This window comes from Triturus cristatus, chromosome 7 (genome assembly GCF_964204655.1).
Source record: "Triturus cristatus chromosome 7, aTriCri1.1, whole genome shotgun sequence".
NCBI lineage: Eukaryota > Metazoa > Chordata > Amphibia > Caudata > Salamandridae > Triturus > Triturus cristatus.
Window position 1 is genome coordinate 229,025,317 of NC_140590.1, and position 22,336 is coordinate 229,047,652.

Genomic DNA, 22,336 nt, shown 5'->3' on the forward strand with positions numbered 1-22,336 from the left:
CTTCCTGATCAACCGTCATTATTTAAATCTCCGATTGTACTAAGGTTTATCAAGGGCCTTACAAACGTGTTTCCTCCTACTCCTTTTGTAATGCCACAGTGGGACCTTAATCTTGTCTTAACTTTTCTGATGGGGTCCCCGTTTGAGCCTCTTCATAGCTGTCCTCTGAGGCTTTTGTCCTTTTAAGACGGTCTTTCTTGTAGCCATAACCTCGGCAAGGAGGGTGAGTGAGCTTCAAGCTCTTAGTTCTAAACCCCCTTTTCTTATATGACATGCTGAAAGCATGGTACTTAGGACCAGGGCTGCTTTTCCTGCCTAAAGTAGTTACTCCGTTTCATTTGGGGCAGTCTATTACTCTCCCTGTTTTTTATCCTCCTCCTCATCCCTCCAAAGAGGAGGAAAGACTTAATCGCCTGGACCCAAAGAGAGCTGTAAGCTTTTACTTGGACAGAATTAAGGACTTTCGTCTGGACGATCAGCTCTTCGTGGGTTATGTTGGTCATTCCAAAGGAAGAGCGGTGCACAAGCGCACGTTGTCGAGATGGATCATCCTTGCCATCAAGATCTGCTATGCCCTGGCTGGTAAGGTACCACCTGAGGGTATCGGGCTCATTCAACTAGAGCTAAATCTTCTACATCTGCTTTGGCCAGGGGTGTTCCTGTGGCAGATATTTGTAAAGCCGCGACTTGGGCCTCCCTCCATACTTTCGCAAAGCATTATTGCTTGGACTCTGAGATGAGGAGGGAGGGCCACTTCGCCCGCTCTGTCTTGCACGACTTTCTGGTATAGGAAGGTGGACACCCTCCTCCGGGAGTGGGGACTGCTGTGGGAATCTATTCACAAGGTGAGGAATCCACTGGCAGGTGTATCCATCAGAAGAACAAGTTACTTACCTTCGGTAACACTTTTTCTGGTGGATACAGTATCTTCCTGTGGATTCCTCACTGGCCCACCCGCCTCCCCATTGTCCACCTTGGTATACCTTAAAAGTTGTCTTGTTTGAGATGTTGTTATGCTTTCTGGTACATTGGTAGGAAATGCTTGTTTGTTTTAGCTTTCCTTTTGTTTATGTACTATGTATATTTGATTGTATATTGTATACTGTGTATACTTTGAATTTGTCGTTGGTCCACCTGTGCGCCTCGGGGGCACGGAAAAAATGGGTTGAACTGACGTCCTCACGCCGACGTGGCTCTCTTATGGCTCCGGTGATGTCATACGGAGTCGCGAGCGGAGCCGATGCATTGTGACGTCGTCCACGTCGGCGTAGAGAGCTGGGGAAAAAAGTTCAGTGGAATGCTGGCGCAGGGGATATTCACAAGGTGAGGAATCCACAGGCAGATACTGTATCCACCAGAAAAAGCGTTACCGACGGTAAGTAACTTGTTCATCTGCACTCTTCTTCCTGTGAACCTTGCAGGATCCTCTCTGCTTAATATGGTTTTATTGCAAACTGGGTGTTCTACACTCCTGCCTAGGGTTCTGAGCCTAGCAGGATGCACTATACGCAACTTTCTAGGAGTCTGGGCATCGAAGGGTCCTTTAAACTCTCTTGTCTATGGGCATTAGCCTAACACAGGGCCCTGTATCCTTACTCAGGATCGGAGTCTAGAGCAGGGCCCTTTGAATGTTCCTTCCTGAGGGTGCAGAACAGGCTTCTTTCTTGGTGTCCTCATACTACAGAAGGGTTCATTGCACTATTCTTCCCTCGGGTCTAAGCCCAGCCTTATGCTAGACGAAGTCATGTGCACTATCCTTTCCAGGTGGTCTTGGTATAGAGAAGAATCCTTCACAACTACGTTTTCCCCTATCCTGATTTTTGTGTATCATTTCAGACTTCTATGGGATATCATATATGTTCTGTTTGCTGCACAAACTCTGACATTGCATACAATTAAACAAGCATTGGCATAGCCAATAGGTCTCGCCTTTGGGACCTTATAAGTATTTAGTTATGCAGCACAATATCATTGGTACAACAGCATCAACTGTTGCATGGCTGAACACTTATAAGGTCCCAAAGGCGAGACCTATTGGCTATGCCAGTGTTTGTTGATCTACTCATCTCACATAGCTGCACAGGTGAACCAAAGCTACAAGGTTCTTGGTGGACACAATCAACATGTTTGGCATAGAATAAAACAAACAAGTAAAGTACAGAAGGTTTCGTATAGGAAGAGTAACTGTTCAGATTATGTCTTTCTCTTTAACAGAGACCATTGGAACTGAGCACGTAGCTGGCAGTTGCCTTCCTCTGTCCTTTTTAGGTCTCACCTAGCGTTGCAGCGTGAATGCGCTGCCATCGCTTTGCGGGGCATGCAGTATACACTAGATAGTCTTCCGATTTGGTTTCAAGCTTGGTAGTCCCTCCCCATAACAGCCATGTCAGTCATTTGTGTCCTTCCACGGCTACTGGCCCCTTCACAGCACAGACTACTTTCTTCCTGTGCCCCCCTCCAGCAGACCGTTGCCTTCTCGCCACCGCCCCCTCTCGTGCCTTTTTTAGCCCCCGCACGCATTGCTATTTGCAATGCAATAGGTCTTGCGTAAATGCGAGTCCTATTGCATTGTCAATGCTTCTTGGTATTACTCTAATCTGTTTCACACAGTGCTTTAGGGTCACGACACTATGTAACCTACCCTGTAGATGAGACAATATCTGCGGTTCAGCAATTAGACGAAAGATGTATGCTCTACGGCTTTCCCTTATTTGCCGCGCCAATGTCAGTGCCGACAGAGCCCAAAAGAGGGCAGCAGAGCCCCAAACAAAATGACTTTGCAGCAATTTATTTTCAAGACAATCAAACTGTCCATCCCAGAACCATCATTTCAATGAACGCTGCAGAATATGAAAATTCTCTATTTCCATACATGTGGGCTAAGGAAAATTCAGCAATCAACACACTTGACTCATTTCAGACATTTTCAATTGTGCACCCCAGGGAGTATTGTGCTCTTGTTCCGATCACGATATTGCTTCAAGAGGAAAGGTTTATCCATTTGCTAAAAAGCGTGGCTTAAGTATTTTTTACACTAGAAAATAAACATCTGGGATTTAATTAAAAAGAATCTGAGATTTAAGTTTTCGTACATTCCTTGCGGAGTACAAACGTGTCCCCTACCTCTCGTGGCCCGACCAGTCTCCTGTATGTGACAATCTCTTGGGGCTCCCAGACATTTCCCAGGTCACAGCGTGGACAAGAAGATGTACTCTGCAGGAGGAAGAGAGGCTCTGCTGCAGGGTGAACCGTGCGCATCTTGTTCTAAAACCCACGGCATAGCAAATATTCAGTAAGTATGTTTTAAAAATGACTTAAAAGGTTTCTCTTTGCTACAGAGTACATGCAGTTCTCTTAGTTTACTGACTCGTTCAATTACGTGAATTGTGTAGCTGTGGCGTGCCAGACCCCTGGACTGCTCACTTGACTGGTGTTACATTTTGAAATAATACAGCCTGCTGGTGACTGCTGTGTGTGTCTCCCAGCCTCTCCTGAGGCTTGCCCAGCACATTGCTTTCATGACTCTGCTAACTGTGCCAGCCGGAGTCCGTGAGTCAGCTAACTCCAATTAATGTATGCTATAGGCTCCGAGGCAGCTGGGCTCTGTGTTAGGGCCTCTCACACCTTGTTAGGTGGTTCTGCAGTATAAACGCAAGTCCTTGCTCCTTTTAGTGTTAATTCTTAGCGGAGCCATGTGACCTGCTTTCTAGCTGTCTGCTTTTTTTATTTCCCCTAGAGGTGACATCTGAGGCGAATATTAGAAGTTACTTCACAAGTCTTACTTTCCTGCTTACAGCATTCGCTTATGAATAAGGTGGCCCCTGCAGTGACTGCTTTACCGACTTAGTTCACCCCACTCCAAGTGAAAAACCTTTTTCCATCACATCAATTTTTTGCATGGCCTCGTCTTGGACAACAAACCCCACCTGGTAAAAGTGATTTGTTTTATTTTCCTTGTCTTACCATGCTTCTTTTCTTTTCTTTTTGTCTAATTGGTATTGCTTCTGCCTTTTTATTCTTATTAGTCAATACATTATGCCGACCAAAATTCACAAGTTTATTATATGATCAGCATTGTAGAAGAGAAGCAATAGAATAAAACACATACTTCCAATCACTTTTATGAAATATTTAAGTAAACAAGAGTCTGTGTCAAGAACAGAAGTATAGGCATGGTCTTCAATGCTATGTCATGCGCAGTGATGCTCGCCCTCTTTCATATCTGCCAAGGCTTCAGATTGCTATGTATGATATTTTGATAATCTCTTTGTAATTATGACTCAGCCACCTCATGAATTTGCAGCAGTTTTAAGATCTTAGTTTCTCTTTGCTCAAATGAGTCAGATTTCTAATATTTATGTTTCCCTCATCTTTTATTAGTTGATTTTGCAGGCGAGAAAAGTGTCATTCATTGTGGTTCTAATGGCACTCATAATTGGACAGAAATTATGAAAATGTCACACACAGCAAGCTAAAACCTTGGCAGCTATGCTCTTGGGTAATTTCCACGTTTCCTGCCTCGTGCTTCAGCTGCTCGGTGTTTCTCCCACCGGGACACCGGAGCAGTAAACCCCGAGCCCTTCAGCGCATAAGGAACTTCACTTCCATTACAGTCCACTAAAGGAGCAAGTTGGTCAGAGCACGAGCCCGAAGCACTTCCACACGTGGGGTGAGGGAGCCTGCGAGTGGAATGTGAATAGGAAAGCACTACGCCGCAGTGGGATGAGTGCTGTGTGCATTGTCTAAGGAAAAATATTTTTCAGATTTGTCCAATAACGAGTACCGGTGCTCAAAGCTCTGCTCGAAAGCCCTATTAAATAAATGTCGGCGGGCCGAATACCAGGGCTCTCCAGAATTGAAACCACCCCAGGCCTCTTGCTGGTTCCTGCTGTCTCCCTTTGTGACGGTACTTGCGTCTTTCTCATCCTCCTCCTTTCCCCTTTGTGTGTTTAGGTCGAGCATTCAAGACCTCTTGTATATACTTCAGTATATACTTATTATATACTAATGTGTATGTACTATGTGGACTCTGGAGATCAGCCCTAGGATATGTCTGCTTCTGCTCAAGGACTTTTTTTTCTGTTCAACTGCCTCGATTTGTCTTGATAGTAAACAACCAGCAGAGGTCAGTAAAATACCAGAATCACTTTAGCATGGTCTAGATTCCAGTCCATAGAAATTGTCTGCCATGAGCACCCGTAGACAAAAATCTTGTTTTAAATTTTGTTTTTTCAGTGATGTGACTACCGAAGGCCCTGATTTTATATTAACCCCTTCAGTGCCCATGACGAGCTGGACTCGTCATGGGCTGCGGTGGCGCTGTGCCCGTGACGAGTCCAGCTCGTCATGAACTCCGCCCGCTAATGGAAGGCGCGGCACTGGGCGGGGAAAGGGTCGGGCATGCAAGGGGTTAACAGAGCTTTGGACTATACCAATTCCCACTGGAAGGCAATATTTTTCTCCATGTGTTCCCATACCTGGTGTGTCACGCAGTTTGGTGCTTACTCTACCTCCATTTTAAAGAAGAGTAGATGTTCAGCACCCAGGCGAATATGCTGCACAGCTAAATACATATAGGTTCCCAAAGGCGAGACCGATTGCATTGCAAATGCTTGTTTTTATGGTTGTGCAGTGTTGGTGGTAGCTTTCCCCGAATTTTGTAGAGAGAAGAATACAGACTCCTAAATTAGAGGGACAAATTCAGTAAGAATAACTAATAAGACTGTTTAAGGAAATGTTTTTGCATAAGCGCTGAACGTTCTACCCTGGGCAATCCAAAACTCTTGAACCTTTCCTTGAATTTATCTCGGAAACTTAATTAATCCTATCCCTTTTTAATTACTGTGAATCTCGAAAAAGAAGGTAATATAATAGTTGTAGGCTTTTGGGCAGACTCCTCATGGCTTGGTGAACTAACTTGTGCGACTTCTGATGCAATTGAATGCACTTGTAATTACCTCTTTTTCTCATAACTACCATTTAGCAGGCCATCTGGATAGCTTCTGTCTGGAGTTTTTCTAGCTATTTCAGACACAGCTGCAGTCACCTGTAGAATGTCTTAATCGTATTGTTGTTGTTCAGTGTGTTATTTTAATTTAAAGAGGATTCTTTTTATTTTGTCCTTTTTTGTGTAACTTTGTTACTAACATAGAACTCCGAAATGGCATTTACAATGGCAGTCTGACTTGTTAGCTATGTTTTTCTCGGACACTGCTGTGGCATAGACTGCCCGAGGAGGAGGGCACGACTAGTTGATCCCCTTCTGAGACTGACACAAAGGAACCCAGTAACTGCTGCAGTGGGGAGGGTTATGAGTCAAATTGATTGCTTTCCTGTGAGTGAGAGACTAGGGAAAGAGGTTCTCCAATAAATTAAAGATAAAATGGGTCCAGATTGTCAAACCTGGTTGGTTGGTTCAGTGTCAAATTGAGACATTCGAAACCATAGTCTATTTGATTCAAATAATTAAGGGGCATATTATCAAGAAACGGCGTTAAAATTATAGCCGCTTCACCGGCAGAAAACTGCTGCTAAAGCGGCGATAATGGACTTGATCATATGCCCTTGAGAATTCTCATAGAAGACCATGTTCTGGTGTCAACTTGGGCTTCTGTTGGAATTCTCTGCAGCATATTATCAAGCCCATTATTGCCGCTTTAGCGGCAGTTTTCTGCCGCTAAAGCGGCGATAATTTTAACGCCGTGCTTGATAATATGCCCCTTAGTTGGTATGTATAAAACAACCATAAAAGTGTACGTACGTAAAAACTGGTTACATTATTCACAAATAGTATCAAATCAAGATTAAAAAGCAAAGCTGATAACGTAAAAAATAGACCATGGCGCCAAAGTTAATCACATCTAAAAACATGTAAAATATGTTTTTTAAAAAGCAGTACAATTTCTTAAAACCATTTTTGAGTCATCACTATATCGGTAGAACAGCCCTTTTGCATGTATTAAATGCATTGATAATATAAAATTCCATGTTAAAACAAACCTTGGCATCCTTTAGCTCGGACAGATATTTTACAGCAGCAAGATACGAACCACTGCCGTTCGCGAACAAAAGCGGTTTTGGATAGTTTCTGAAACCGGAGTAAAAGCCACAAAACAGCATAAAGTGCACAGTGCTCTGATTACTATATCTATCACGGAACCATGTCCGAAGGGCAGGTTTTCATGTTAGGGAAGGCAACTAAGTGATGGACAATTCCCAGTCTAAATCTAACTAATATAGAACTATGCATAATGGGAATACAAATTAAATCATTTTGACAGCCCACTTGTGATTTAAGTGTTAGATGCAACTTTACAGTTGGCCTCCTGCACTCACAGCCAAACCGAGCTTCCCTCCTATAATTCATAAAGGTTTCCCTAATCGATAACTTGCTAAGTAATGTTAGTTGTTGGGGATTAGTCACAACTGACATCTTAAATAATTTTCTGTACTGTGAACTAATATAACTTAACCATATGATCTTCATCACATTCTCCAGAGTTAAACAGTCTAAAATAATTGTTTTGTAAAACTGGATTCTTCTTTAGACCATACAGAATGCCAGAGCACTAAAGGGCAGGATGCAACTATATCTGTGAGGTACTGAAGCCCTACTTCTCTATGTATAATCTTATTAGAAGCCGAGGTTGGCAGACTGAGAAGGCGTTAGAGGAAACCATTTTCTGCCGTCTGCAGGGCTTTAATGTGCTGTGGCCCTCTATACCATTTTAGATTTATATTACGAATATGCAAAGTGATGCATTTTTTAATACGACACACCATGGGTTCTCTTGACTGCCTTTGCATCGTTAAACTTATGCTCTAAATTGAGTTTAAGTATAGGCAATCTAAATTAAAGTTCCTGTCCACTAATTTCCCCACTTTCTCATTGCCTGCAGTAACCACGATTCTGCTGAGTCCCCAGCTCTGTATTATTCATAAATTAGGATTACAGTATACAAACTTGGACAAATGTGAGATCATTGAGAGAGTAACTATTTTAGAGACCGCCTAGTCCGCATCTTAGCTCTTAATTGATAAAAGGAAGAAAAGTCGTTATTCAAAGAGCACAGTATGTTAGAGAAAGTTGGGAGGTGGTGGCAGACACCTGATTAAGTCTCACTCTCGCTTTACCTGTAGAACATTTGCACTGCTGTCCTAAGCAGAATAGAAACTTGCACATGCACTTTTTACAGTAAAAGGTATCTTTAATGTGTCTGTCCAGCTCTTAAAACCCGATTCTTTGGTATCCGGTTAACTCTGCGCCGTGTGACACTGTTGCAGTCAGCACTTTTTTAAATAATATTATGGGAGTAGAAAGAACTTTAAAATTTATCAGCTAAGAAATCGGGCCAGGAAAACCAGATTGGCACTGTGTGTGTGCGTGTGTGCGTGTGTGTGTGTGTGTGTGTGTGTGTGTGTGTGTGTGTGTGTTGTGTGTGTGTGTATGTGTATATAATGTGTATATTTATATGTGTATATTTATATGTGTATATTTATATGTGTATATTTATATTACCTATGCATTTTTCCATAGGACCTTTAGTCCGAGCTACAGCCCGAACGGCTGAACAGAATTACTTGAAATTTGGCAGAGAGGTAGCCGTCAGGTCAGGGATGTGCCTTTTGAAGGTCTTGCGTAGATCTGTTCAGTATTTCCTGAGAAAATAGCATTTAAATCAATATATATATCTATAGGCGCGCGTACCGTAAGCTTACCGTATGCGCCCGCCGCCGTGCGCGAGCGCGATTCTGATTGGTTGTTAGATCTCAGTAAACATTCGAATCGGTCGAAACCAGGAAGTGTCGGCCGCCATTTTGTCTCTCGCAGTCTGAGGGGGTGAAAAACAAAGGTGGAGAACGTGAAAAGGGGGCAGGGTGGAAAGTTCCTGACCCCCTAGCCTTTGTCAGGGGGTCCCAGAAGGACCCCCAAGGGCAAAAATTAATTTTAATTTTTTTTCGAAAAATCGCCGAATGCGCGTAGCGTACGCGCACGGCGTAAACTGAGAAATTCCGCGAGGAAGAATTCCGCGAACTTCGCGTAATTACGCATACCGTGCGCTCACGGCAAAAAAAAAATTTCAAAAAGGAAAGCTTAAAACAAAATTAAAAAAAATTGTGAGGTAAGGTTGGCTCTTAAAAGAGCCGTTGGGTTAATACAGGGATGGTGGAAAGACAGAATGGGAATATTATGAGCGTCTACAAACGTGCTGGTCTATCTTATTGTTAATAAGGGAAACACTGGTCTCCCCAAAAACAATAAGACCACAACATGTTGTACACCTCATTGAAACCCTCCGAAATCGAGGGTTAATGTCCAGAGGAGCAGAAGAAGGTGATGCTCCCACCTCAGAGGAAGGGCTCAGCTGAGCTGCCGATGATGTACTCGGCTGAGCTTCTGAGGTTGGGCTCCGGTGACTTACTGAAGAGTGTTCTTCAGTATGTCGAGCAAAGGTCCTGGGATGTTTATCCCTAATGTGTCTCATCATAGAGTGATTTCCAAAGGAATACTTCTTCCTTGGATCTCCTCTAGATAAAACACGGTCACAAAGTGTGCAAGTGACCAATGGAGCATTGACCTTTTTCTGCCCCTCTGGAAAAGTAAAATACTCCCACACAAAAGAATCCTTTTGTTTCCTCCTTCTCTGTCTGATGATGGTGCTGCTAGGCTCACTCTCAGAAGAGGTCTGCTGCTCTGCCATTGTATCTCAATGTCAATTCAGCTCCTTCTCCTAGGGGATCTCAAGCAGTAATGAGGGGAATGGGTGTGGTGTGGGAAGTTTCTGGAACTGAAAGTAGTTTCAACCAATGAAAAGTGTTCTTTGTGGATCACATGACCTACCGTGCGCGCTCCTTAAGCTTACGGTACGCGCTCGTAAACAAGTACGCATGCGCAAACGTGACGCTTACGGAGCGCTTACGGAGCGCGTACGTAAGATGCACTCGCGCATGCGCATTACACGACCCTGCGTAACCGCGACATTGCTTCCGCGAAACGCGCATGCGTGTACGCCTACGTCACGTACGTATCACGTAAGCGCACTGTACTTATGACGTACGGAGCACGTAGCGTCAGCTTACCGTACGCGCACGGAAAAAAATGAATAAAAAAAAAATTACCCATTTAATAATGCAGGATATAGTACATATATTATTTTATACATAGGTTTACCAAAAATCTCAAAAAAATATTTGCATTTAAAAAACCGTACAAATTCACTGAAAAAACCATAGGTTTCACACACTTTATAGTTAGGAATTAGCATTTAAAAAACCTTGCAAATTCACTGAAAAAACCATAGGTTTCACACATGTTATAGTTAGCTGGACATTTCACTCGTAAAAAACCAATGAAATTCCCCCGTTCTAGTTAGTGCAGGCAACTATAACTCACGCGACCGCAATCCTCTGTTGATGCTAATACTGTATCTTTAGCTATACATATATTACAAATATTTATTTTTCATAAAGACACATATGTCATCAGTGATGTAATTTTTGACATCATCAGCAGAGGATTGCGGTCGCGTGAGTTATAGTTGCCTGCACTAACTATAACGGGGGAATTTCATTGTTTTTTTACGAGTGAAATGTCCAGCTAACTATAACATGTGTGAAACCTATGGTTTTTTCACTGAATATATATATATATATATATATATATTTCAGTGAAAAAACCATACGTTTCACACACGTTATAGTTAGCGGACATTTTACTCATAAAAAACCAATGAAATTCCCCCGTTATAGTTAGTGCAGGCAACTATAACTCACGCGACCGCAATCCTCTGCTGATGCTAATACTGTATTAAGACACTTATTTGCCCATGTCTTCTTCCATTAAATTTTAGCTATACATATATTGCAAATATTTTTTTTTCATAAAGACACATATGTCATTAGTAGAGGATTGCGGTCGCGTGAGTTATAGTTGCCTGCACTAACTATAACGGGGGAATTTCATTGGTTTTTTATGAGTAAAATGTCCGCTAACTATAACGTGTGTGAAACCTATGGTTTTTTCACTGAATTTGCAAGGTTTTTTAAATGCTAATTCCTAACTATAACGTGTGTGAAACCTATGGTTTTTTCAGTGAATTTGTACGGTTTTTAAATGCTAAGTTACTTTACGCTGTTCGTGGCGTGCGCGCCCACTTAACGCAGTTAGTTCCGTGCGCGCTCGGTGCGCTTCGCGCACCGTGCGCGCACAGTGAGCACACGTTACGCTGGATGGGCCATGTACGCACGATGCGCTTCGCGCACCGTCCGCACACGGAGGACATATTATGCGCTTCGTTGTGAAAGGTAAATTATTAAATTTTCTATAATATATATCTATATATCTATATATCTATATATCTCAAAGCTCCAACTCCCTCCAGTCGCAAAGGAAATAGGCACTCACGGGAGACGCTTAGAAGATGTTATTTATTCCGATGTAACAAACAGACGCGTTTCGGCGGATTGTCTTCCTCGGTGTTTGATCGCACACCGGGAGGACGCCATTTTAAGTGCATGCAAAAACTATCATCATAAGACATCAATCATAGAAAGCGGACTTGCGCATAAACAGAATAAACGTCCGCCATTGCTGAATTTGCAATAATAACTTGTTCAAATGGTAAATACACATCAATTCACAACTTGAGTTGTTAAATAATTTTTTGAAAACAAGTTATATACATGTTCGCACACACTTGGCTATTTGACAAAATTACGCCATATATTGGCTGCGGCATACAAGTAACATCGCCACGAACGGATTATCCAATTGATTTAAGAGAACCCGTCATCAATATACAGACAAGGCTAAATTAGTAAATCATTGCTAGAATTATGCTGTGTGACGGTACCTTACAGCGTGAAAGTCCTGGGTCCCAATTTCAATATTACATGATTAAGCCTTGTATTGGCTATCAGTGCCACCTCATCCCTAAGTGATCATAAGGGTACCCAGTTATTGTCACATTATCTATACTGATAACGCCGTGTATCGGCTGTTATGTACCATCCTGAATACAATTGTTAAAACCTTGTCCTAATCCAATGTCAATACATTACATTTGTCAGGTTAGTTGGTTGGAGACAACTCTGCTGTCAATGTGACAAAAAGTACAAATACTGCAGTTAAAAACTCTACATTTTTGCTTCTAATGCTATTATCATGTACCCAAATGTGATGCCAGTTCCTCCCCACTGTTTAAACCATTCGGAGATTTGGTTTGGCAGTCTATGTACCGAGATTCTAGTCTACGTAGTTTTCTCAATCTGTCACCTCCTCTCACATTATCTGGTACAAGATCCAAACCATAGAATCTAAGTAGATTTCGATTGCTAGAATGTTTCTCGGCGTAGTGTCTTGCTACAGGGTATGCCGTGTCTTTGTTAGCAATTGCCCTTTGATGCTCCAATACCCTGATCTTTAATGGGTGTATGGTGCTGCCTATGTACCATAAATTGCAGGGACATATAAGGCAGTACACTACATAGGGGGTACTGCAGGTATTGAATTTGTTGATAATTCTAGTTGTCTGTGTGCCTGGTAGATTAAACGAGAGGACTCGTCTACTATTGGAGCACGCTTTCCACTTTCCACAGGGAAAGAAACCTTTCATGTCCTTAAGGGTTCTAACCCCCGACGATGCTTCCTCAAGATGACTACGTACTAATCGATCTCTTAGAGATCTGGCCTTTCTGAATGTCACTTGTGGATAACCAGGAATATCATCATTTAGTACTGGATCAGTTTTCAAAATGTGCCAGTTTTTCCTCAGTATGCGTTTTAATTGATTCGCTTCTGCTGAATAGGTAGTGATCATCCTAAATTTCCCTTGATCGCTGTCCCCTAATTCATTAACTGGCTTCTTTTTGCTGACCAACAGGTTCTTTCTAGGAATGCTTTTCACCTTATTCAATGTGTTGTACAATAAATCGGGATTGTAGCCCCTTAAGGTGAACCTCTGTATGCATTCTCGTGCTGACACTTTGAAATCACACGGACGTGTGCTATTACGTTTAAGACGCAATAGTTCCCCATATGGGATGCTTTGGATCAGTTGTGGCGGATGATTGCTAGTGGCAAACAGGGTAGAGTTGCCTGCAGTGTCTTTACGATGCAGTGTTGTGTGTAGCTGATCTTCCATTACAAAAACTTTTAGGTCTAGATAGTCCACTGCCACTGGACTAACTACGCCTGAGAATTGCAAATTAAGATGGTTGTCATTCAAAGTTCTAATGAAGCCATGAGCAGATTCGATGCTTCCCTGCCACACTATGAATAAATCGTCTATGTAACGATACCATTCAACTACCCTTCCTGTTAAATTTCCACAATCATATGTTTTTGGCACCTGCTCCTCCCACCAGCCTACGAAGAGATTCGCATAGCTGGGGGCGAAGCAGGTGCCCATCGCTGTCCCTGATACTTGCTTGAAATAGCTATCCTCAAACAAAAATATATTGTTCATCAAACAAAATTCCGTGAACTGTAAAATCATTTCATTGTGTGCAGCTAATCTCAGCTGTCTTCTATTTAGAAAGTACTGAAGTGCTTTCAAACCATCATGATGATTAATACAAGTGTATAGGCTGGTAATGTCTAGCACCATCATTAAATACGTTGAATTCCAATTAATTAAGGAAATTTTGCTCAAAAAGTCTTTGGTATCTCTTATATATGATTTCAATTCTACCACAAACGGAAAGAGAAAATGATCAATGAACATAGACATATGTTCCGTCAGACTACCCTGTGACGAGACTATAGGTCTTCCAGGAGGGCGGGCTGCATCCTTGTGTATCTTCGGGATGTGATAAAACGTTGCTGTAACTGGATTAGGGCACCTCAAAAATAAATGTTCATCTTTGCCCAACATTCCTTTAGTATTCCACATTTTGATCATAGTGTTATAATTTTCCACGCTTTCCAAGTATGTTCCTCGTGTTGTCGGTATGTAGTATTTTGTATCCGTGAGTTGTCTTAGTGCTTTTTCACGATATTGTGATCTTGTTTGCAAAACTACATTACCACCTTTGTCTGAAGGTTTTATGATGATCATTTTGTCTTCCATCAAATTGGTTAGTGCCAGCTTCTCCTCTTTAGTTAGATTGTCTCTCCCAGTAGCACGGTACTTTTTGCCTCTAAAGTCAAGTAAATCTTTGACCATGGCCTCAGAGAATACATCAATAGAGTCATAGGGCATTTGCGGGACAAACAACGATTTGGGTTTAAATGGACTTCCTTGCATCCCTTGTTCAATACCAGCTTTCATTGCCCTTTCTGACATGGACAATCTAGAAATGTCCAGATCTGGGGTGTTTAAATTTTGCAAGAGTTCCACTGCATTTATGACGTTGCAGGTCAATACATCGGTTTCCGTGATTCTTGACGAAATGCCTTTGACGTCTTTCAAGGTGGGTCGTAATTTAAAGTATTTGTGCAATTTGAGTTTTCGCACAAAACAAAACAAGTCAATTCTGGTTTGTGTAAATTCCAAGTGGTTTGTGGGACAAAAAGTAAGTCCCAATGATAGGACTTTTGTTTCATGTTCAGACAGATTTCTCTGGGTGAGGTTAACGACAGTGAGGTTGCTCATGCTAGTTATTTCTTGTTGTATCTCTTCCTCCGTGGTGTCCACGTTCTTCCTCTTCTTGCCCCACCCTGATCTCCGCGTTCTTCAATTGCTCTTTCTGGTGGTTCTGCTTCGCCCCCAGCTATGCGAATCTCTTCGTAGGCTGGTGGGAGGAGCAGGTGCCAAAAACATATGATTGTGGAAATTTAACAGGAAGGGTAGTTGAATGGTATCGTTACATAGACGATTTATTCATAGTGTGGCAGGGAAGCATCGAATCTGCTCATGGCTTCATTAGAACTTTGAATGACAACCATCTTAATTTGCAATTCTCAGGCGTAGTTAGTCCAGTGGCAGTGGACTATCTAGACCTAAAAGTTTTTGTAATGGAAGATCAGCTACACACAACACTGCATCGTAAAGACACTGCAGGCAACTCTACCCTGTTTGCCACTAGCAATCATCCGCCACAACTGATCCAAAGCATCCCATATGGGGAACTATTGCGTCTTAAACGTAATAGCACACGTCCGTGTGATTTCAAAGTGTCAGCACGAGAATGCATACAGAGGTTCACCTTAAGGGGCTACAATCCCGATTTATTGTACAACACATTGAATAAGGTGAAAAGCATTCCTAGAAAGAACCTGTTGGTCAGCAAAAAGAAGCCAGTTAATGAATTAGGGGACAGCGATCAAGGGAAATTTAGGATGATCACTACCTATTCAGCAGAAGCGAATCAATTAAAACGCATACTGAGGAAAAACTGGCACATTTTGAAAACTGATCCAGTACTAAATGATGATATTCCTGGTTATCCACAAGTGACATTCAGAAAGGCCAGATCTCTAAGAGATCGATTAGTACGTAGTCATCTTGAGGAAGCATCGTCTGGGGTTAGAACCCTTAAGGACATGAAAGGTTTCTTTCCCTGTGGAAAGTGGAAAGCGTGCTCCAATAGTAGACGAGTCCTCTCGTTTAATCTACCAGGCACGCAGACAACTAGAATTATCAACAAATTCATTACCTGCAGTACCCCCTATGTAGTGTACTGCCTTATATGTCCCTGCAATTTATGGTACATAGGCAGCACCATACACCCATTAAAGATCAGGGTATTGGAGCATCAAAGGGCAATTGCTAACAAAGACACGGCATACCCTGTAGCAAGACACTACGCCGAGAAACATTCTAGCAATCGAAATCTACTTAGATTCTATGGTTTGGATCGTGTACCAGATAATGTGAGAGGAGGTGACAGATTGAGAAAACTACGTAGACTAGAATCTCGGTACATAGTAGACTGCCAAACCAAATCTCCGAATGGTTTAAACAGTGGGGAGGAACTGGCATCACATTTGGTTACATGATAATAGCATTAGAAGCAAAAATGTAGAGTTTTTAACTGCAGTATTTGTACTTTTTGTCACATTGACAGCAGAGTTGTCTCCAACCAACTAACCTGACAAATGTAATGTATTGACATTGGATTATGACAAGGTTTTAACAATTGTATTCAGGATGGTACATAACAGCCGATACACGGCGTTATCAGTATAGATAATGTGACAATAACTGGGTACCCTTATGATCACTTAGGGATGAGGTGGCACTGATAGCCAATACATGGCTTAATCATGTAATATTGAAATTGGGACCCAGGACTTTCACGCTGTAAGGTACCGTCACACAGCATAATTCTAGCAATGATTTACTAATTTAGCCTTGTCTGTATATTGATGACGGGTTCTCTTAAATCAATTGGATAATCCGTTCGTGGCGATGTTACTTATATGCCGCAGCCAATATATGGCGTAATTTTGTCAAATAGCCAAGTGTGTGCGAACATGTATATAACTTGTTTTCAAAAAATTATTTAACAACTCAAGTTGTGAATTGATGTGTATTTACCATTTGAACAAGTTATTATTGCAAATTCAGCAATGGCGGACGTTTATTCTGTTTATGCGGAAGTCCGCTTTCTATGATTGATGTCTCATGATGATAGTTTTTGCATGCACTTAAAATGGCGTCCTCCCGGTGTGCGATCAAACACCGAGGAAGGCAATCCGCCGAAACGCATCTGTTTGTTACATCGGAATAAATAACATCTTCTAAGCGTCTCCCGTGAGTGCCTATTTCCTTTGCGATTGGAGGGAGTTGGAGCTTTGATTTTTTGTGGACTGCATCGCCACATTGAGGGCACCCACCCGCGAGTGAATTCCCGATTCGAAAGGGTGCAAGTAGAGCTGACATATATATATATATATCAAAACAGTTGCCTGCTGTAAGAATGCCCACACAGGTAAGTCGGTTTACGCCTCTTTATTTAGTTGGAAGGAACACAATCTCCAAACATCAGCTGTGCCTCGCAGTGGTAATTCAACTCGCCCTACGCGTTTCGTGAATACACTTCGTCAGGGGCTGGGCATCACAGGAAACAAAGTCACAGCGAATTTCATTGCACCAATTTGAATAGAAGTGTCTGCGCCTCAGTGGGCGTGGCTACTGGCATAGCCTGCTGGATCTTGTAGTGCAACAGGTATTCCTACAGTGAGGCGCTGCACACTTGCTCACAAATGTTCATGAAATTTCTTCCCAAGTGGGTTGCGATAACAAACAGCGATGCAGGGAATGCCGATCCATCCTCCCAACGGCATACCTGTCTTCATTTAGCAGCGTCGGTTGGCGCTGCAGTCAGTCTGCACCGAAGCACAGCAGGGCCTTCTCGCGGCTCAGGCTGGGCCGCTAGTATCAAAACAAAACAGTTGCGCTGTGACTTTGTTTCCTGTGATGCCCAGCCCCTGACGAAGTGTATTCACGAAACGCGTAGGGCGAGTTGAATTACCACTGCGAGGCACAGCTGATGTTTGGAGATTGTGTTCCTTCCAACTAAATAAAGAGGCGTAAACCGACTTACCTGTGTGGGCATTCTTACAGCAGGCAACTGTTTTGTTTTGATAGATAACTATATATATATATATATATATATATATATATATATATATATATATATATATATATATATATATATAGTTATTTGCGTTGTTCAATATTTATATTGGTTCCTTTATTTGTATGTAAGTGGAGCGTGGCTTGGAATACTCCTTGTCTTTGTCACGAGTTCCAATCCAGGGCATCAGTTGCTTCTGGTGTCCTGGAGAGAATGTCGTACTGCCTGGCGCTCACCTGTTTCTTCTTCAATAAATATTATCGTGAATCTTCACTTCGTATTCATCATCATTACACATGCTTACGTTCTGTAAAGGGAATATTGTTGATCAGATGATAAGTTCCTCTTTCTACAGACTGCACTTAATGGATTCTATCCTGCGTCTCGTGTCACTCCAGTGTTGCGAATTTTAATGCAATTTCACAAGTTTTGCGAAGTTCCCAACATGCGGGTGGCTGGAATTATTCCGGCTACGGATGTGCTAATTACCCTGCAAACTGTTAACCTGTGTAGATTACTTTGAACTTTAACCCCTTGTGTGCCCATGACGAGCTGGACTCGTCATGGGCCGCGGTTGCGCTGTGCCCATGACGAGTCCAGCTCGTCATGAACCCCGCCCGCTAATGTAACGGCCGGCACAGGGCGGGGAAAGGGCGTGGCACACAAGGGGTTAAACCTTATGAGGACAAGTTCGCTGTACGCAATAGCAGGCTAGAATTCCTTTAGCCATTGTACTGGTTGAACCCATGCCTTCTGAAATACTAGATAAGAACCCACTGTGCCTGCACTAATCTTGCCCTGGCTGTGTTCCCTCCCCTTCAGAAAGGCAGCACCACGGAGGGGGCATATCTGCAATTCATATGCTTCCCGTTGTCCATCTCCAAGAAGACCACAAGAGGTCACTAGTTTTAAAGGATATGATTCTCTTCTAAAATACTTCTGGTATTAGACAAGTGAAGCTTGCTATGTTACATTTCTACCTACACTTTTTAATGAAATGCTTTCTTATGTTAGGAGGACCTTTCAGAGTAACCTTTCCCACTGCACTGACCATGGCTGAAATAGTAAAGAAGAACCCTTATGTGACCAAAGGCGGACGATACAGACCCCCAGACTGCATTTCTAGTCACAAAACGGCTGTCATCATTCCACACAGAAACCGAGAAGTACATCTGAAATACCTCCTCTACTACATGCACCCATTTCTGCAGCGGCAGCAGCTGAACTATGGAATATACATCATCCACCAGGTGAGTTTCTACTTGGTTTTGCATGAGCATCTTTGTGTATTGGGATCATTTACTGTAGCAGATATTTTTAATACTGGAGAAAGGGCACTGCAGCCATTCCCACTATAGCTTTTTGAGGGACAGCCGTGATTTGTACATGCCTATTCATTATAAGAGACCAAGGGAAATCTAAATGTGGAGGTTTTGTCAACTATAGATTCCCTCCTACACCTGGGTAGAGATGTCCACCTTTTCACCAATTCCAGGCAGAAATCTCCACCCTGTAGTAAAATGTTCAAGTTTCAGATCCTATAAGAGAAATTACACTCCAGAAGTTACTGGTAGTAACTTCACAACCAGATTTCAGATCTACGGCTGTAAGCGTAGGAGGATATATCCGCTTCTGCTGTGGAAAGCTCCTGATTGAAATACCATTCACCCTACCACAATTGTGCACACCTGAGTCACATTTACAATATAGACACATATATTCAGCCCATAACGCGGACTCTTCCTTTTTCCTCCTGGACTATGTGGCCCTGCGAACACTAGTAGCATGATCCATCCTTTAGGATAGACCAAACACTCAAGAGGAAGAGCACGTTCAATGAGGTGGAGACTGGCCTAGTAGTTAACTTTGTTGTAGAGCACTAAAGGAAACTTCTCTGTGAGCCTGCATCGGCTGAGAGTGGGGCAGAGAAGCTGGCCATGTGGCTGGCGGTGTCACTCTTTCAGTACATTAAGGAGGAAAGTACAAACTTTGGGAAACCTGATAAAAGTGTCCGGACAAGGGGAGGGAAGTGAAGGAGACACTCCGTGATTCAACAGCAAAGTTTCTTCCTGGATGTAGTCTCGGATCCTGCCTTAGTCTCACCCCGTCCCTCGCACCCCTTTTCCATTTCAACATATATTCTTCACTATGCACACTGACCTGTTATATTCACTAAAATCCCAAAATAAGGCCAGGTAACAAACTGTACTCTAAACCACTACTTTTCTACTCCACACCCCTCTCCCTACCCAAGAAAGGCACACATTTCACACTTCTGTCACACACTGCTTAACCCTGCTTCCTTTTAAAAGGATTAGAGTTATCTTTATGTACTCTTTAGCTTTTAAATACATGTCGCATTGTAAGTACATAGATAGCAATGTTTTGAATTCCATCTGCTTTGGTGGGGTGACAAACTAGTACAACCAGGTAGTGATGCATTTCAGTACCTGTTGCAGGCAGCATGATTGCCTGACCCTACTGGCTCTCTGGAAAGATCCAGTAGCTGCTCTCAAAAGTGATTTCCTGAATTGATCGGAGGAAATACTAGTCCATTGATGTCCCGTCTGTGCCGTGTAGAAGATTTAATGGCATTTTAATTAACCCAGGGTGACGTGGAGTGAATTGGAGAATAACGAATAATTGTGGTGTATTTATTAAGTAAATCCATCAGTAAAAAAATATAGTAATCTGCTCTAACCTTACTGGTCACTATCCACTAAAACTTGCCTCCTTTGAGAGAAAAAAAGAAAATCATACAAATACACTAATTTAACTCTGTTCGATAATGATGGAACTGTAAAGAGAGGCCAGATTCCAGACTCACGAAGACCCGTGCTGTTTGGGGTTCTCACCATGAAGTAGGTCATTAACACCCTCACATCTTTACCTGGGCTTCCCACTTGTTGTCAGAGCTGAGGAATTCAGGGATTACCATTTGTATGTTTCAGCATCAGACATATACTAATGCCCTAACGTTTTTACTGCTCAAAGTCAACAATCCTTTTTAATGTGCCGGATTCTTTTGGGGCCTAAAAGTACACTGAAAGCTATTGCCAAAGACATGAAGGCGTAACATCTGTGTCCTAGATATGTCTAATATTGTGATGGAAGCAAGCTCTTAATATTTTTTTTTTTAACCACAATTCACTTTCAAGTTAGAGTGGTGGTGGTGGCGGTGACAATCTAGATACCATTTTGAGGGGCTATGATGTGAGATTATTTTGAAGTTCAACTAACCAAGTTCTGCTTCTCCATTGATAGTCATAAACATTAGCATACTTTCCCTTTACAATAAGGGCCCGAGAGGGACAGCAAGCAACTCTCCTCGAAGAGTTGCAACATGAGAAGCAAGACTACAGCTAACCGTTTCTTCACTGTCACTTCCATGTAAGCAACTAGTGCTTTTCTTCTGTCTCTTTCATAACTGGTTCGGTTACCTGTGTGTACCAAGTAGATGTAATGTGCATACCATATTCGTATGGAGAAAGGGGCAAGGCAGGTCTGATGTTGTTTGAGCTCTAGTTAATACAGATGAAACTCCCCTTCATGCTGGGATTTTGATGAGGCGTCCTGTATGTCGGGGGATAAAGAATATTGCCAAGGCCATGCACCACTAACCAATGTCCTCACTCGTAAATACTTTGGGTGCCAGCCCCTGAAAAGGCATTTCAGGCATCTCTGCCAGAAAAGGAGGGTGTCTCCCTTGGCTATTATATTTTCCAAGCTTTGATTGTCTCAAAAGAAATCAGTGATGCTTCTCTTTTAAATCTTTCATTCATTTGAGGCACTGGCAATATGATTGAAAACACCTGCAATACAGAAAATCTTAGTTTTGAAATTCACAACCTCTTCAGTTTGTTAAATATTTAACCCTTTTCCGGCATCTGTAAGAACTTAGTTCCATAATATCTGCTTCTGAAAACGTGCATAAAATGCCTCTTTTACATGTATTGATGTACTTGTATTTGAATGATATTCGTTTTTCCTGTGTTAACATGATGTGTTCAGATGCATGGTATCATATTATTGATGCAATAGTATTCTGCATAATCGGTCGTCAATTAAATGGCCTTTGGCAGAGTGTCCGAGCCAGCACTGCAGAGATCGTTCCTAAAACTCCATGCCCCTTACCCACTAATGACCTGGACCCCAGATTCCAGGAAGGCTTTCAAAGAGAAGACTGCAAGTCCAGTCACTAGGGGCACCTGTGGGTGACTGGTACAACTGGTGTTTCAAAGCTCTGGTGCTGGATAAAGGCTCTGGAAGAGTGCTTACTCTTACCAGGAGATGATTGGTACCTTGCAGTTCGCACTTGTGTCAAATGCGTCAGCTGCCTGTATCTAAGGGACACTTTTTCACTGTCAGAAAAAAATCTGAGGGCAGCGCTCATGGAACTGGTAGGCAGTCATTAAAATTGTTGCTATCAACTCGGGAACATCTAGACCCAATTGATTGGGGTTGGAGCATTACAGGACCTTCTATATCTGATATTTTGAGAACTGTCAGCCATAGGAAATGTTTCCAATGCTTCAGAGTTCAGGGTGACTACCGTCTGTTAATAGTACACAACCCAGGGACCTGGGGAAAAAGACTAACACTAAACTTTCTAATATGTTTGAGAAATGTAAATGTCAAAGGCATCAACATCCTTGAGGCCACTTTCTGATCCCTCACTGGTTCATGATGCAGACTACTAGCTTGTGTTTTTCTACTAAACAGTTCAACTGGCAGTGCATGTTTATGCATAGAAGCACCTCCTTCGTTGACATGCCTTCAACTTTCATGTAATACAGATGTCTCAAAGATGCGT

General features: G+C 42.4%; 1 protein-coding gene across 5 annotated transcripts in view; it reads left to right on the forward strand.

Annotated features, from left to right (window-relative positions):
• LOC146809277 (beta-1,4-galactosyltransferase 3-like) overlaps positions 1–22,336 on the forward strand; it is a 233,667-nt gene that overhangs the window by 89,872 nt on the left and 121,459 nt on the right. For all 5 annotated transcript variants that reach the window (XM_085616089.1, XM_085616092.1, XM_085616091.1 and 2 more), the window contains exon 3: positions 18,538–18,773. In XM_085616089.1, the coding sequence (XP_085472215.1) occupies positions 18,538–18,773 (236 nt within the window). The remainder of the gene's footprint in view (positions 1–18,537; positions 18,774–22,336) is intronic.